Source organism: Oryctolagus cuniculus, chromosome 16, assembly GCF_051225735.1.
Source record: "Oryctolagus cuniculus isolate XC-2025 breed Fujian yellow rabbit chromosome 16, ASM5122573v1, whole genome shotgun sequence".
Taxonomy (NCBI): Eukaryota; Metazoa; Chordata; class Mammalia; order Lagomorpha; family Leporidae; genus Oryctolagus; species Oryctolagus cuniculus.
Genome location: NC_142882.1, coordinates 19,203,487 through 19,220,056, shown reverse-complemented (window position 1 = coordinate 19,220,056; position 16,570 = coordinate 19,203,487). Strand labels below are relative to the sequence as shown.

The 16,570-nt window shown below is 57.2% G+C and overlaps 2 protein-coding genes across 4 annotated transcripts; one reads left to right on the top strand and one right to left on the bottom strand.

Moving 5' to 3' along the window:
* The first annotated feature begins 4,498 nt into the window (after positions 1–4,498).
* Positions 4,499–9,475, top strand: ACP5 (acid phosphatase 5, tartrate resistant). 3 transcript variants are annotated; one of them, XM_089314992.1, is made up of 6 exons: positions 4,499–4,693; positions 6,548–6,629; positions 6,781–7,041; positions 7,188–7,315; positions 8,024–8,369; positions 8,894–9,475. In XM_089314992.1, the coding sequence occupies exons 3-6, from the start codon at positions 6,781–6,783 to the stop codon at positions 9,134–9,136; spliced, it is 978 nt and encodes a 325-aa protein (XP_089171118.1). In that variant the 5' UTR covers positions 4,499–4,693; positions 6,548–6,629; the 3' UTR covers positions 9,137–9,475.
* Positions 4,702–6,524, bottom strand: LOC149121572 (uncharacterized). Its single transcript, XM_089315594.1, is given in 3 exon segments — positions 4,702–5,775; positions 5,777–6,209; positions 6,350–6,524. Coding segments are annotated over 3 exon segments (1,551 nt in total). The 3' UTR covers positions 4,702–4,832.
* Positions 9,476–16,570: the final 7,095 nt, after the last annotated feature.

Below are 16,570 nucleotides of genomic sequence, written 5' to 3'. Positions count from 1 at the left end.
CATAGAACCTTCTGTGGCTCCCACCATCCTGGAAGTTAAAGCTGCCATCCTTGCAGGCTCCAAGAGCCCAGGGACCCCTCTCCGAGCTCTCTGTGCTGCAGCCACACACACACACACACACACACCCCAAATCAAACCTGGGACAGCCTCTGTTTCCTGCAGCTTTGGTGGAGGACCTAGAAACACCCTCCTGGTAACTTTGTAAACAAATGTATGGTCCATGGATATCTTTGTTTAAAAAAAGATTCATTATTTATTTGAAAGGTGGAATTACAGAGAGAGAGAGAGAGAGAGAGAGAGAGGTCTTTTAACCACTGGTTCACTTTCCAAATGGCCACAACAGCCAGGGCTGGGCCAGGCCAACCCCGGGTGGCCATCCGGGTCTCCATCCGGGTCTCCCAGGTGAGGAGCAGGGACCCCGGTACTGGAGCCTCATCTGCTGCCTCCCAGGATGCATCAGCACGGAGCTGGGTTGGATGGGGGGGGGGTTCCCTGGGGCACAAAGCCCACAGCAAGTTGACTTTTCTTTGAAATACAAATGAAAGTTTCTTTAAGAATACAACCGGGGGTTGGTGCTGTGGCATAGCGGGTAAAGATGCCACCTGCGGCCCCGGCATCCCATATGGGCGCCGCTTTGAGATCCGGCTGCTCCTCTTCCAATCCAGCTCTCTACTGTGACCTGGGAAAGCAGTAGAAGATGGCCCAAGTGCTTGGGCCCCTGCACCTGCGTGGGAGACCTGGAGGAAGCTCCTGGCTCCTGGCTTTGGACCAGCCCAGCTCCGGCCATTGTGGCCATCTGGGGAGCGAAGCAGCAGATGGAAGACCTCTCTCTCTCTCTCTCTCTCTCTCTCTCTCTCTGCCTCTCTGTAACTCTGACTTTCAGATAAATAAATAATCTGTAAAAAGAATACAAATAAGTATTTATTTTTAAAACACATAAAAGCCCCTTCATAGAATACAAATGCAAATTTATTTTTACTTTTTTAGGATACAAATAAACGTTTTTAGAATACAAATAAAAAATTTTTTTAGAATACAAATAAGCTTTTTCTAAGAACACACATAAGTTTTATTTTCACTTTTTTTTTTAGCCTCTTCCTTTTTAAAAATGAGTTAGAAAAAAAAAAAAAAACCACGAAAGTTCATGTCCAGGTTGAGTCGCCGGCACCCCGTGCAGGATGTGGATTCCCCAAACCCGCGGGCCCCGGGCTGGCCTCGCGTCTCGCGGGTCCCCTCCGCGGTCCTGGAGAAATGCCTGTCTCTCTCCTTCCCCCGCCTGCAGCGGCTCGGCTGCAGCCACGGGTCTCCGCCCTTCGCACCCCTGCTTGCTCCGGTGGCCGGCCGGGGAGTCCACCCCGCACGGGGCCTCCCCTCCCCTCCCTCCCTTCCGCCCCTGCTCCTGGAATGGCCCAGACCCCGGGACGTTGGCAAAGCCTGGGGCGCTCGGTCTGCCCGGCGCCCCCTCCCACGGTCCCTCCCCCCGCCCCCACTCTGGCTCCCGGCAGTGCTTGTCAGGGCCCCCACAGACCCCACAGACCGCCCTGTTTATCTTGTCTTTTGTGTGAGCCCTCAACAGCCAAAAACTGCCCGGTCTTTGCTGTTTCTGGACATCAGGGGCAGGCAGCCCTGGGACTGAGCCTGGGAGAGGGTGCGGCCACAGGTGCAGGTCCCGCCCCACCCCCACCCGGCTTTCTCCCGATTCATCGGACCCCATCAACTTCTTTCCACCCTGACTTCATTCTAAGCTCTTGTGTGTATGTGTGTGTGTGTCTGTGTGTTTAAGATCTATTTATTTGAGAGGCAGACTTACAGAGAGAGAGACAGAGAGAGAGAGAGGTCTTCCATCCACTGGTTCACTCCCCAAATGGTCCCAACGGCTGGAGCTGTGCCGATCCAAAGCCAGGAGCCAGGAGCTCCTTCCAGGTCTCCCACGCGGGTGCAGGGGCCGAAGGACTTGGGCCATCTTCCACTGCTTTCCCAGGCCACAGCAGAGAGCTGGATCAGAAGTGGAGCTGCCGGGACTTGAACCCATGTCCATAGGGGATGCTGACACTGCAGGCAGAGGCTTAGCCCACTAGGCTACAGCGCCGGCCCCTGCTGGAGTTCTTGATCATATGTGGGGACACAGCTCTGAGAGACGCCCCCAGGGTCCTCCATGTTGGTGCAAATCCCCAGTCACACTGTGGATGGCTTATTCGCACCCCAGGGCCTTTGAACAAGCTGTCTGTATCCCCCGGGCTGCATTCCAGAACTTGATTTAAATGTCACCTCCTCAGACCACCCCATACCTTGACCCAATAAACGCCACGCCCCACTCCCGTATCTCCGCCGCTGTCACCCATCTCCCCCCCTCCAGGAGCTCCCACAAAAGCACGTCTTAGTGGGCGGTCACTGCTTGCCCATTGGAGGGGGCAAGGGTCCAGGGTGCACTTTTTTTTTTAATGCATGCATTTATTTTTATTTATTCCAAAGGGAGAGAGACAGAGAAGAGCGAGATCTCCCATCTGCGGCTGCGTCCTCAGGTGCCTGCGGCAGCCGTGGCTGGGCCGGGCAGAAACCAGGAGGAGGAGCTCCGTCCAGCATCTCCCACGTGGCTGCAGGTGTCACCGGGTGCTTTTTAATAAATTCGGATTATTAATAAGCCTCATGGGTTCTTACCTAATATTCAGAGAAGAATTCTGAATACTGGCATAAATGCACGAGGCAGCATGGTAAGTTTTTATTTTTAAGATTTATTTATTTATTTGAAAGCCAGAGTTACAGAGAGAGAGAGAGAGAGAGGTCTTCCATCGCTGGTTCACTCCCCAAATGGCCGCAACGGCCAGAGCTGCGCTGATCAGAAGCCAGGAGCCAGGAGCTTCCTCTGGGTCTCCCACGCAGGTGCAGGAACCCAAGGACTTGGGCCATCCTATACTGCTTTCCCAGGCCATAACAGAGAGCTGGATCAGCAGTGGAGCAGCCGGGACTCGAACCGGTGCCCATAGGGGATGCCGGTGCTTTAGGCCAGGGGGTTAACCCGCTGTGCCACAGCACCGGCCCCAGCATGGTAAGTTTTAAGCTTTTTTTTTTTTTTTTTAGTGAGAGAAAGGCATAGGGGAGTGCGGGCGCTGAGTGTCAGCCCTGTGGAGGAGCAGCGGGCGGGTGGCTCAAGGCACAGGGCAGCAAAGATCCATAATGGCAAAAGACGGCCAAAAGGGGCGGGAGCGCAGGCGTGGCCAGGTAGGGTATGACGTCACAGGGGCGTGGTGAGGGCGTGGTCTTCCAGCTCGCAAACCTGATGGATTTTATACTGTATGCCTGCCTACAACACAGGGCCCTGGTACCGGAGCCGTCACCCGCTGCCTCCCAGGGTGCGCATCAGCGGGAGCCGGAACTGGGCTGGAGCGCAGGCGCTCTGAGGGGAGATGCTGGCGTCCGGGCGCTACCTCGGTCAGGTGTTTCCTAAACTGTCTCTCCCTGTGGGCTCGCCTGGTGCTGTCACCATCGGCCTGTGCCCCCGCCCCGCCGGGCGGGTGCCCTGCCCAGCCTGCAGAGCAAAGCCCACTGTCCTCAAGGAGGCGGTACCACGGCCAGGTCCACCTGGACCGTTTGGGCAATGCCCTGTCTGATGCGTGCCTCCGCCGTAGACGTCACCAGGGTCCTTCAGAAAGCTCGTGGGAAATGGAATGAAAAGATAAGCTGGTCGGGCCAGCGTTGTGGCGTAGGGGGCTAAGCCTCCGCCTGCGGTGCCCACATCCCATAGGGACGCCGGTTCGAGTCCTGGCTGCTCCACTTCCAATCCAGCTCTCTGCTGTGGCCTGGGAAAGCAGTAGAAGATGGCCCAAGTGCTTGGGCCCCTGCCCCCGCGTGGGAGACCTGGACAAAGCTGGCCCTTGTGTCTCTGGCTTTCAAAATAAATGAAATAACTAAATATAAACACATAAGTAAATAAATAGGAAATGACTCCCCCCCCCCCAAAAAAAAAGAAAGTCAAGAAAAAACAAAGACCAAGTCCTGGGGTAGGCATGGAGAAATTTGTTCACATTCTTTGGAATTCTGGTTTTATCATTTAAATAATGTTTTGGAATAACGTAGCATTCGCACATTTCTATGGGGTACAGTGCAATGACGTTACCCCCCCCACACAGACCCATTTTAAAGACCAGGAGGCGCCCGGGCCCCCCCCCCGCCGGGGGGCTGAGCAACCCCAGTGCCACAGGCAGGCGGTGACTTCCGGCGGGCACCTGGGTGGCGGGGACAGAGGTGAGGTTGGGCTCCCCGAAGCCACCCAGAGGCCCCTGACCCCGCAGTCCGCCCTCTGCAGGTCCTCCGCCCATTCTACGGGTGGGGAAACTGAGCCCGCGGTGGAGGGAGAGGCGTGCTGCGCGCTGCGGGGGGAGGGGCGGGGAGACGCCGACGCCGGCCGTCCCACCGGCGCTCACCTGGGCTGGCCCCGGGGCCTGCGGGCAGGGCGGGCCGCCTGCCGCCTCTTTAAAGCCGGGGCAGCCCCGGAGGCTCCAGGCAGACCTGCCGCTGCGCTCCCGGCGCGGGCGCCCGACGGCAGGTGAATCCCACCGGCCGGGACCTGGGCGCCCGCCGCGTCTCCCGGGGAGGGGTCTCCGCCTGCCCGCACCGCCACCCTCCTCCTTCCTGCCGGCCCCCGCCGCCGAGCGGCTGGGAGACACGACCCGCAACCCTCGCCGGGCCGCCCTGGGTGAGTCGCTGCCCCTCGCTGGGCCCGAGCACGGAGACCCCCTGGGCAGCGGGTGGCAGCGCTGGGTGCCCGCGCTCAAGCCCGAGGGAGGAGGCGCAGGTGCAGGGGCGCTGGGAATGTGAGGGTCAGAAGTCCGCGGTCACATGGCCGGGCCCCGCCGCCTCCCGCCTCCCGCCGGGGTTCCTCTTGGGGGGGGGATGGGGGATGGGGGTGGGAGGGGTGGGCAGGACTTCCTGGAAAAGGGAGGCCGCTGCCGGTCGTGGGGGAGGGGCGGGAGGCTGGAGACCCACCAAGTCCCACGCGCGGACGCCGGCCCGGGCCCCTCGCACCGCACACGCCCATGCACGGCCCCGGCCCCGCGCGCCTGGCGGGCTCTTCCTGCCCGGCCACGCCGACCCGGGGCTGCCAGGGGCACAGCAGGGACCCGGGTGGTTAGGCCGGGCTGCACCCCGGAAACAGACACACCCAGGCCGGGGCAGAGAGCAGAGCGTGGGTGTGGACGTGAGAGGCTGCTGGGCCATGCAGGAGGCAGAGCTGCGTGCCACGCGTGCAGACGCCCACGCAGACACACCGATACACAGACACACAGGCACAGATACACGCTGACACAGATACACAGACACACACATGGACACACACGGACAGTGACACACATGGACACACGGATACACAGACACAGGGATACACACTGATACACAAACCCACAGATATACACGGATACATAGACACAGACACACATGAATACACACTGACACACAGATACACACTGACAGTAACACACATGGACCCACGGATACACAGACACACACGGATAGATACACACGGATACACACAGACACACACACCTACACAATGACACATGGATATACAATGGCACACACAGACACAGGACACAGATACACACTGGCAGACACAGGACACATGGATACACACTGACACACACCCAGATACACACTGACACACATGGATACACACTGACATAGATACACACTGACACACACATGTAGATACACACTGACATACACAAACACAGGACACACATTGACATAAGACATAGATACATACTGACACAGACACACAGATACAAGACACACAGATATGCATAGACACATGGATACAGACATGTGGATACACATGGACACATTCAGATACACACGGATACACACTGACACATGCAGAAACATGCATACACACCGATACAAGACACACAGATACACACTGACACACACAGACACAGGACACACACTGACATATTTGGATACACATAGACACACTGACACACACAGATACACACTGACACACGCAGACACACACTGACATACACAGAGACACACTGACACAGATACACACACACTGACACACAGATATACACAAACACAAGACACACAGGGATACATAGAAGACACACTGACACAGATACACACACACTAACACACAGATACACTGACACATGGATACACACACACGGACACAGGACACACAGGTGCACACTGAGGTGCTGGCACACCCACTGACACTGACACACACAGACACACACACTACAGTGACTTACAGATACACGTGTACACACACACACACTGGTGGACACAGCCAGACACACGCACAGATCCACTGACACAGGTGTGCAGGCACACACACAGATTCACACCCAGGTACGCGAGATGCGTCGGCCCATTCCCACGCCCACGCCCACGCCTGGGCGGGCAGCCCGAGGCGCCTCCCAGCCAGCGGCACCAGACTCTCGCCCGGAGCCCGTGCCGTGCACTGGGGAAGTCCAGGGCTCACATGACCCTGGCTGCGGGGCCAGCCCTGGAGAAGGCGCATCATCCATGACCGCTTCCGCCCCCAGAGCAGGATAAAGGCTCAGCCACTGGCCAGCTCCGCCAGCAGCCCACCTGCCCCTCAGAGCCCCGCTGACCAGCCGAGCCTCGCCAGGGTGAGTGCCCGGTGGGCTGGGGGGACAGGCGGGGCGCACGGGGCCTCCCCGCCTGCCCCTCGCTGGAGCCAGCGGCTGCCCCAGCCTCCTGGGCTCCCTGCAGGTGCTCAGAGCAACCGTGGGTGCTAGAGCTTCGTCTCTCCCCTCCCAGATGGACACGTGGACATTACTGCTTGTCCTGCACACCTCGCTGCTGCTGCCCTGGGCGGAGGGCGCCACCCCGACCCTGCGCTTTGTGGCCGTGGGCGACTGGGGAGGCGTCCCCAATGCCCCGTTCCACACGGCCCGGGAGATGGCCAACGCCAAGCAAATCGGCAAAGTTGTGCAGATGCTGGGCGCCCACTTCATCCTGTCCCTGGGCGACAACTTCTACTTCAGTGGCGTGCAGAGCGTCAGCGACAAGCGGTTCCAGGTGTGGGCTCCCGGAGGGCGCGGGGTGGGGGTGGGTAGGGACAGGAGCCACCTGCAGCTAGCCGATGACACAGGGCTCCCAGCAGCCTCTCTGGAGCCCCTGACTGGGCTGGGGGCCCGCCGGGGCGGCCTTTCTCTCTGCCGTAGGAGACCTTCGAGGACGTGTTCAGTGACCGTTCACTCCAGAACGTGCCCTGGTACGTGCTGGCCGGAAACCACGACCACATTGGCAACGTCTCAGCCCAGATCGCCTATTCCAAGGTCTCCAAGCGCTGGTGAGCTCCGCCCGGCTGCCACACACAGGCGGGGAAGGAAATGCTTTGGTGGGGGTGGGCTGGGGGTGGATGGGTGCTGGCATTGGCTGCAGCGTTGGTTAAGACACCACTCGGGCTGCCGAGTTCGAATCCCACCTCTGCCTCCGATTCCCGCTTCCTGCTCACACACCCTGGGAGGCAGCCATGATGGCTCGTGTACTTGGGCCCCTGCCACCCACGTGGGAGACCCGGATGGAGTTCCTGGCTCCTGGCTTTGGCCTGGCTGTTGCAAGTATTTAGGGAGTGAACCAGCAGATGGAAAAAAAAATCTCTCTCTTTTTTTTTTTTTTTTTTTTTAAGATTTACTTGTGTATTTGAAAGGCAGAGTGACAGAGAGAGAGGGAGAGACACACACAGAGAGAGCTACCATCTGCTGGCCAGAGCTGAGCTGATCCAAAGCCAGGAGCCAGGAGCTTCTTCTGGGCCCCCCACACGGGTGCAGGGACCCAAGCACTTGGCCCTCTTCTGCTGCTTTCCCAGGCACATTAGCAGAGAGCTGGATCGGAAGTGGAGCAGCCAGGACTTGAACTGGCGTCCATATGGGATGCCGGTGCCTCAGAGCGCCAGCCCCTTAAAAAAAATTGTTTTAAAGGAGGCCCTTTTGGCCTGAGCCGACCTTGGCGTCCTCTGGGTGAGGCCTGCACCCACCGCCTTTGTCCCACCCCACAGGAACTTCCCCAGCCCCTTCTACCGGCTGCGCTTCCGGATCCCACGCACCAACGTGTCCGTGGCCATCTACATGCTGGACACGGTGACCTTGTGTGGCAACTCAAACGACTTCCTCAGCCAGCAGCCCGAGAGGCCCCGGAACCTGGAGCTGGCCCGTACCCAGCTGGCCTGGCTCAAGCGGCATCTGGCGGACGCCAAGGAGGACTACGTGCTCGTGGCCGGCCACTACCCGGTGTGGTCCATCGCGGAGCACGGGCCCACCCACTGCTTGGTCAAGAAGCTGCAGCCACTGCTTGTCAAGTATGGTGTCACCGCCTACCTGTGTGGCCACGACCACAACCTGCAGGTGAGGGGGCCTGGGGGACCCGGGAAGGGAGGGCCTGGGGGACCCGGGAAGGGGGGTCCTTTACTTGCGTCACAATGCACCACCTGGCTGGCCTTTCGTTCCTCAAACCAGGACCACGCCCTCAAAGCCATGACAATAGTTACCAGGGGAGAAACTGAGGCCGGTGGGGTTTTTGCTCAAAGTGACCCCCTAGGAGCCTTAAGCCGCCACCTCCATTGCCAGTTCTGCTGCTCCACTTCCACTACAGCTCCCTGCTAATGCGCCTGGGAAAGCAGCAGAAGTCGGCCCGATTGCCTGGGTCCCTGCTGCCCCTGTGGGAGACCCGGATGGAGCTCCTGGCTCCTGGCTTCCGCCTGGCCCAGCCCTGGCTATTGCAGGCATTTGGGGAGTGAACCAGTGGATGGAAGCCCTCTCCATCTCCACCTCCACCTCCAATCACTCTGCTTTCCACTGTAGCCGGGGACAGCCCTGACCTTGAGGTCTTCGGCCAGCCCTTGCTGACCTTGAGTTCTCTCGGCCCTCAGTACCTCCAGGACGAGAACGGCGTGGGCTACGTGCTGAGTGGGGCCGGGAACTTCATGGACCCCTCGACGCAACACCAGCGCAGCGTGCCCAACGGCTACCTCCGCTTCCACTATGGCGCCGAGAACTCTCTGGGCGGCTTTGCGTACCTGGAGATCACCCCCAAAGAGATGACCGTCACGTACATGGAGGCCTCGGGAAAGTCTCTCTTCAAGACCAGGCTGCCCAAGCGGGCCAAGGCGTGAACGCGCAGGAGAGCTCTGCTCCACCCGCCGCGGGGCCCGGGTGCTGGGTGCGCCTTGCACGCCCCCACACGCAGCCTCCCTCCTGGGCCCCTGGTGCCTTCGCAGACCAGGAGGGGGAGCCGTGGTTTGCCACGTGGCCCTCGTGGTATGAATGCTCACGTATACGGATGACGCGCGGACACGGGTCCCAGGGAGCGTGTCGTGCCGTGGCCAGTCCCCTCCCCTACCCCAGGCTGGGTTTGCAGGAGTTGGGGCCAGGGACGGAAAGGCTTGTCCAGAAAAAAGCATTTTTCTGTCGCTGCTCTTCAATAAACCAAGAGTTGCCTTGGCTGCACTTGAGCCCTGAGTTGTGTTCTGTTGTGTGGGTTCTGTTGTCTGCGGTCCCGGCTCCCCACCGCCATCTCTCAGCCCCCTGGGTAACAGACTGGCCGAATGCACGATGTGACTGACTGGACACCAAGCAGACAGGGGTGGGTGTTGGCACAGTGCTTGGGACACCTGCATCCCACCTGCATGGCTCGTGTACTTGGGTCCACCTGCAAGCGCCTGGTTCGAGTCCCAGCTCTGCTTCCAATCCGCTCTTGCTGATGGTGCACCCTTGAAGGCCACAGATGAGGGTTCAAGTGCTTAGGCCCCTGTCACCCCATGCTGGTGACCCGGATGGAGTTCCTTTCCCCAATCCTGGCTTAGGCAGGATCCTGCACCAAAATGAACATTTTTATTTATTTATTTGTAAAGATTTATGCACACACACACAGATCTTCCATGCACTGGTTCACTCCCTGAATGGTCTTGCAGAAGCCAAGAGTTGGGAATTCCAACCAGGTTTCTCATGTGGGTGTCAGAGACCCAAGTACTTGGCCATTATCTATTGCTTACCGGACTACATTAGCAGGAAACTGGATTGGAAGCAGTGTAGCCAGTATTTGAACCAACACTAGGGTAGGGAATGACAGTGTTGCAAACCGTGGCTTAACCTGCTGTACCAAAACACCCCAGACCTCTACTTAAAAAAAAAAAAAGTATCTGTTTGTTTCTTTATTTAACTGAGGGCAGAGTGACAGGGCGAGGCAGAGGGAGAGGGAGGGAGGGAGAGAGAGAGGTCTTGCATCTGCTGGTTCACTCTCCAAATGGCCCCATCAGCCAGGGCTGGGCCAGGCCGAAGCCAGGAACCAGGAACTTCATTTGGGTCACCTGGGTGGCAGGGACACAAGTCCTGAGCCATCACCTGTGTCTCCCAGGGTGCGTAGCAGCAGGAAGCTGAATTAGAAGTTGAGGCGGGACTCGATCCCAGGCACTCAGATATGGGATGTGGGTGGCCCAAGTGACAGCGTCGCCCATGGCACCCCCACGGCTGTCCCGGAACGACACAGTTTAAGCGTACAGTTTGATAGGTCTGGCACACGCCCAACGCCACAATCAGGGTATACGGCACATCCAGCAGCCCTTGGCACCTTCCTGTGTTTGCTTATTACACCTGGACGCCTGCCATGCCAGCCTCTGGGACAGCGGCCAAGATCTTTCTTTGCCTACAGACGCTCCAAGGTGCACCTGAACCACTCACCCACCACCAGCCGCCTACTGGAGGTCACCTGGCTGGCTTCCAATGATTGTGCAATCCTGAAACAACACTGCAAGAATGTCCTTGGACATCAGTTTCTGGTGTGTGCAGACATGTTTCTGGATAAACAAGATGCGCACCCAGGAGCAGGGGTACCTTTCTTTGAAATAATTTTTTAATGTATTTGAAAGGCAGAGAGAATCTTCCATCTGTTAGTTCACTCTCCAAATGAAGAAAGTGCCAAAAAAAAAAAGAAAGAAAGAAAGAAAGAAAGCGCCCTCTCTCTCTCTCTCCTCTCTCTCTCTCTCGTTCTCTCTCTCCCTCCCTTTCTCTCTCTCTCTCTCTCCTATACTCTGGATTTCAAACAAATAAATTCACCTTAGAAAAAAAAAAAAGCCGACCACACACAGCACCATGTTTGTATACATCTGTGAGAGCGTGTCTGTTGGAACCTTCTAGAAGCAGCTGGGTGAGCTGCTGTGTGCTGGCAGCTGCAGGGGAGATCAGTTCCCCTCTGAGAGCGAGTTGAGTAACAGTCAGCCCTGCGCAGGGCAGGTCCCAGTAACTGCTCCGGGCAGGCGCCCCGCCCCCAGCCACCACTTCCGCAGGAGCAGGGCGGGGTCTCGCATGCTGCAGCTGCCCCGTCCTGCTGGCTCCTCCCCCCCTTCCCCTCTTTGTATCGACCTGCCTAGAATGTAGCCTGTGGTTCCTTCCGGGGGAGATCTGCACCTTCCACTGGCTACTTTTAGGGATGTCCCAGGTGTTGCATTAGGTACAAGGTGTCTGCGCTACTCTTACTGTCTGGCAAACCCATTTGACCCAACCTGAGCTTATTCCAGTCTACGATGACCTGGCTGGACCAGGTCTAGGCTTACAACGCACCCCCACCCGGGATGGGTGTATGGTGCTACAGCTAAGACTTTGCTTGGGGAGGGGGGGGAGGGAGGCACCGTGGTGTAGCAGGTAAAGCCTCCTCCTGCTCCTGCAGTGCCGGCATCCCATATGAGCACTGGTTTGTGTCCCGGCGGTTCCTCTTCCTATCCAGATCCCTGTTTATGGCCTGGGAAAGCAGTGGAAGATGGCTCAAGTGCTTGGGCCCCTGCACCCATGCGGGAGACCCAGAAGAAGCTCCTGGCTCCTGGCTTCGGATCGACCCAGCTCTGGTCGTTGCTTCTATTTGGAGGGTGAACCAGAGGACGAACACCTGTCTCTCCTTCTCTCTGTCTGTAAATCTACCTCGCAAATAAATGCATCTTAAAAAAAAAAAAAAAAGAGGCTGCTTGGGAAGTCTGCATCCCTGTGCCCGAGTCTGAGCCCGGGCTCTGCTCCTGACTCAGCTTCCTGCTAATGCACCTGTTAGGCAACTGCGCTGGCTCCAGCACTTAAGTCCCTGCCGCCCTCGGGGGAGACCCTGGGAGCTCCCGGCTCCCAGCTTTGGTCTAGGCCAGCTTCAGCTGCTGGGACATTTGGTGAAGAAACCAGCGGATGGGAAATCTCTGTCTCTTCCTCTCTAATAATAATAATAACAAAGTTACGAGGTACGTGGCCAGAGTCATCCCCGCTTCTCAGCGGCTCAGACACTGTCAGGTCCAAGTTCAGGCCCAGGAGGTGGCAGAGCCCCGGTGTGAACAGCCGGTGCTGGCAGTTCTCAGCCGCACTGACTCAAGAGTCCCTAGGGGCCGGGGTCTGAATCAGACGTCCCCGGAGCCCAGCGTCCCTGTTCACAGGGAGCCGAGCCCAGAAAGGAGAAGTGGCACATTCAGTGTCACATGGGAGATGAGTGGCAGAGCTGGGGACTGGAACCCAGGCCCCCTCCTCCACTCCAGCTCTGCTGAGTGCCAAGGACACTGAGAGGTGTAAGGTGGGTGGGCGCTGGCCGCCCGGGGGTGGAGGTGGGGCTTCCATCCCGCGGAGGGGCCAGTTGTGGGGCACCACTAAGCTGCTGTTTGGGATGCCAAGTCGGAGGACCAACTGGAGTCCTGGCTGCTCCACTTCCAATCCAGCTCCCTGCTAATGTGCCTGGAAAAAGAGCAGGTGAGGGCCCAGGTACATGGGCCCTTCCACCTACCTGGGAGACCCGGATAGAGTTCCTGGTTCCTGTCTACAGACTGGCCCGGCCCCGGCTGCTGTGGCCACTGGGGGAGTAAACCAGCAGATGGAAGCCCCTCCCCACCCCCACCTCGCTCTGTATCTGTCACTCTGCCTTTCAAATAAATAAATAAATCTGAAAAATAAAAGACGTTCTCTTTGTTGGATCTCAATCAGACTTCAAAAAAATCTGCTTAAAAATTAAAAGAAAGGAAGGAAAATGATGGACAGCGTGGGAATTTGCTACAGTGGTTAGGATGCTGGTTCAGATCCCGAATCCCACATCAGTTCGAGTTCTGGCCCCACTTTTTTTTTTTTTTTTTTTTTGACAGATAGAGTTATAGACAGTGAGAGAGAGAGACAGAGAAAGGTCTTCCTTCCATTGGTTCACCCCCCATATGGCCACCACGGCCGGCGCTGTGCCGATCCGAAGCCAGGAGCCAGGTGCCTCCTCCTGGTCTCCCATGGGGGTGCAGGAGCCCAAGCACCTGGGCCATCCTCCACTGCCCTCCTGGGCCACAGCAGAGAGCTGGCCTGGAAGAGGAGCAGCCGGGACTAGAACCCGGCACCCATATGGGATGCCGGTGCCGCAGGTGGAGGATTAACCAAGTGAGCCACAGCGCCGGCCCCCTGGCCCCACTTTTGATTCCAGCTTCCTGCTAACAGCCGCCTTGGGAGGCAGCAGGTGATGGCTCAAGTATTTGGATCCCTGCCAAGCACCTGGGAGACCTGGACTGAGTTCCAGGCTTCTGGCTGTGGCCCAGCCCAGCCCTGGCCATTTCAGATATTTGAGGAGTGAATCAGAGGATGGTGTGTCTCTCTGTGTCTCTGTCTGACGACCTTTCAAACAACTGGAATACACCCCTGATTTTTTATTTTTTAAGCGCTAGGAAGGAGACAGCAGAGTTCCTCAGGCCATCTGCAGGGAGACGCCGCCTCTCTCTCTCTCCCTCCAGCCATCATGGACGCCACCATCTCCACACGCCTCTCTCCTCACTCAGGCTGCCAGACCAGAACCAGGATCCTGGGGCAGGGAGCAGACTGGCAGCCACGTGAGAGACCACGCCCACTTCTGGGACAGCATCCCAGACCAGGAACCTGCGACAGCTGCAAACAGCAAAACACACTCTCATCAGAACAGTAGGGCAGGGGCCAGTGTCACAGTGCAGAGGGTTAAGCCACCATCTGCAGAGCCAGCGTCCCCTGTGAGCGCAGCTTTGAGTCCCGGCTGCTCCACTTCTGATCCAGCTTCCTGCTGATGCCCCTGGGAAGGCAGTGGAGGACGGCCCTGCACCCACGTGGGAGACTAGGATGGAATTCTTGGATCCAGGCTTCAGCCTGGCTCAGCCCTGGCCATTTGTGAAGTGAACCAGAGGATGCAGGATCTATTTCTCTGTTGCTTTGCCTTTTAAATAAATTAATTAATTAATTAATCTTAAAAAAAAAAAAGGTGGGGGGCCGGCGCTGTGGCATAGCAGGTAAAAAGCTCCCGCCTGCAGTGCCGGCATCCCATATGGGCACCAGTTTGAGTCCCGGCTGTTGCACTTCCGATCCAGCTCTCTGCTATGGTCTGGGAAAGCAGCGGAAGATGGCCCAAGTCCTTGGGCCCCTGCACACACATGGGAGACCCGGAGGAAGCTCCTGGCTCCTGGCTTTGGATCAGCACAGCTCCGGCCGTTGCAGCCAACTGGGGAGTGAACCAGTGGATGGAAGACCTCTCTCTCTCTCTCTCTCTCTCTCTCTCTCTCTCTCTCTCTCTAACTCTTTCAAATAAATAAATAAATCAGCATCCACCCAAACACTTGTGTAGGGGAGATCAGACATGGTTTATTTATTATTTCTTATTCTACTTGAAAGGCAGAAACAAACAGGTATCTTCCACCTGCTGATACATTCCTCAAACGTCCACAACATTCGGGGCTGAGAGGCACACAGAAGCCAGGATCCAGGAGCTCCATCCGGGTCTCCCTCGTGGGTGGCAGGGGTCCAACTACTTGGGCTACCACCTACTGCCTTTTCAGGCACATTAGCAGGGAGCTGGATCAGCAACGGAGAAGCTGGGAGCAGGTGTTGTGGAATAGCATTTTAAGCCTCCAACTATGAGGCAGGCATCACATAAGGGTGGATTTGAGTCCCAGCTGCTCCACTTCCAATCCAGCTCCCTGCTAATAACACACCTGGGAAAGCAAGGCTTGGGCGTCTACACGCTCATGGGAGACCCGGATGAAGCTCCGGGCTCCTGGCTCCTGGCTTTGGCCTGACCCCACCCTGGCCATTATGGCCACTTGGGGGGGGGGACTAGCAGATGGAAGCTCTCTCTCTGTCTCTGAACTCTCTCTTTCAAATAAATAAATAAATAAATAAATAAATCTGAAAAAAGAAAAAGAAATGGACTAGCTAGAACTGGAACCAGACACCCGGATGTGAGGATCCCAAGCAGTGGCTTTACCCACTGCACCACAGTGCCCGCCCCCAGGATAGTGGTCCAGGGGCTTTTACAGCTGATTTTTTAGGGGCAACAGTCAGAAACCTGCTAGGATTATCCATCAGCAGAATGGTTGATTATAAAATGAAGCTGCGTAAGATTTGTGTAGATACTAAAACAGGAATTCTGTATGTTTGCACCATTCAATAGAGAGAGCAGGTTGCAGGGCAAGACACTTAGTCTGATTCCATCGGGCCGTGTTCCTGTTTCTGCCCCCAGTGAGAACCGTCCAGCCTAGGGACAGAACCTGGGGGCACACTTGGTCGTTCCAACGGCAACACTGTCCCCTAGGGGTCATCTTGCAGATCCACCTATTTGAAATGCATTTTCTTAGAAAGTAGTTTCCTGAGTACTTTAAGGTAACAATGCTTATCAGTGACCCATCCTCATCTTCCTCAAACTCAGTGACTTGTGACACAGCTGGCTTTTCTGCTTATTTATTTGAAGATTTATTTGAAAGGCAGAATTACAGAGAGAGAGAAAGAGGGAACTCGTCTGTTGATTCGCTCCCCAGATGGCCAGAGCAGCCGGGGCTAGGCCAGTCTGAAGCCAGGTCCAGGTCTCCCACTTGAGCCACCCTCTGCTGCTTTCCCAGGCGCCTTAGCAGGGAGCTGGATCAGAAGTGGAGCAGCCAGGACTCCAACCGATTCCCATATGGGATGGCGGCACTGCAGGTGCCGGCTTCATCTGTTGTGCCACAATGCCAGACCCGGAATTGATGCTGTTAGGTCTACACGCTGCCTCTTCAGTAAACCATGGGGACCATGGGGACCGTGGGGACCGTGGGCCCTTGCCCCTGGCACCCCAGCTCCACAGCAGGGCTTGAGTTCACAGCAAGACGGCCAGGTGTGGAAACATCTGCCCACGCCTGTTACTGCTACCCTAGGCCAGGTCACCGCATTCTCTCACCCACTTACAGTTAGAGTGAGCTGCTTAAAACACTAACCACGGGGGCGGCGCTGCGGCACAGCGGGTTAAAGCCCTGGCTTGAAACGCCGGCATCCATATGGGCGCCGGTTCAAGTCCCGGCTGCTCCACTTCCGATCCAGCTCTCTGCTCTGGCCTGGGAAAGCAGGGGAGGATGGCCCAAGTCCTTGGGGCCCCTGCACCTGCGTGGGAGACCTGGATGGTGTTCCTGGCTCCTGGCTTCAGCCCGGCCCGGACCTGGCCCTCGCAGGCCTTTAGGGAGTGAACTAGCAGATGGAAGACCTCTTTGTCGCCCTCTCCGTCCAACTCTCAGGACGCGACCAGAAGTATAACCCGCTCGCCCAGCTGCACTTGCTAAGCGCCCTAGTCGTCC

Excerpts from the sequence above, each read along its gene's own strand:
- ACP5 (XM_089314992.1), top strand. The coding sequence starts at position 6,781 with ATGGACACGTGGACATTACTGCTTGTCCTGCACACCTCGCTGCTGCTG. Across the intron at positions 7,316-8,023 it reads TCCAAGGTCTCCAAGCGCTG|GAACTTCCCCAGCCCCTTCT; the intron begins GTGAGCTCCGCC and ends CCCACCCCACAG. Across the intron at positions 8,370-8,893 it reads GCCACGACCACAACCTGCAG|TACCTCCAGGACGAGAACGG; the intron begins GTGAGGGGGCCT and ends CTCGGCCCTCAG.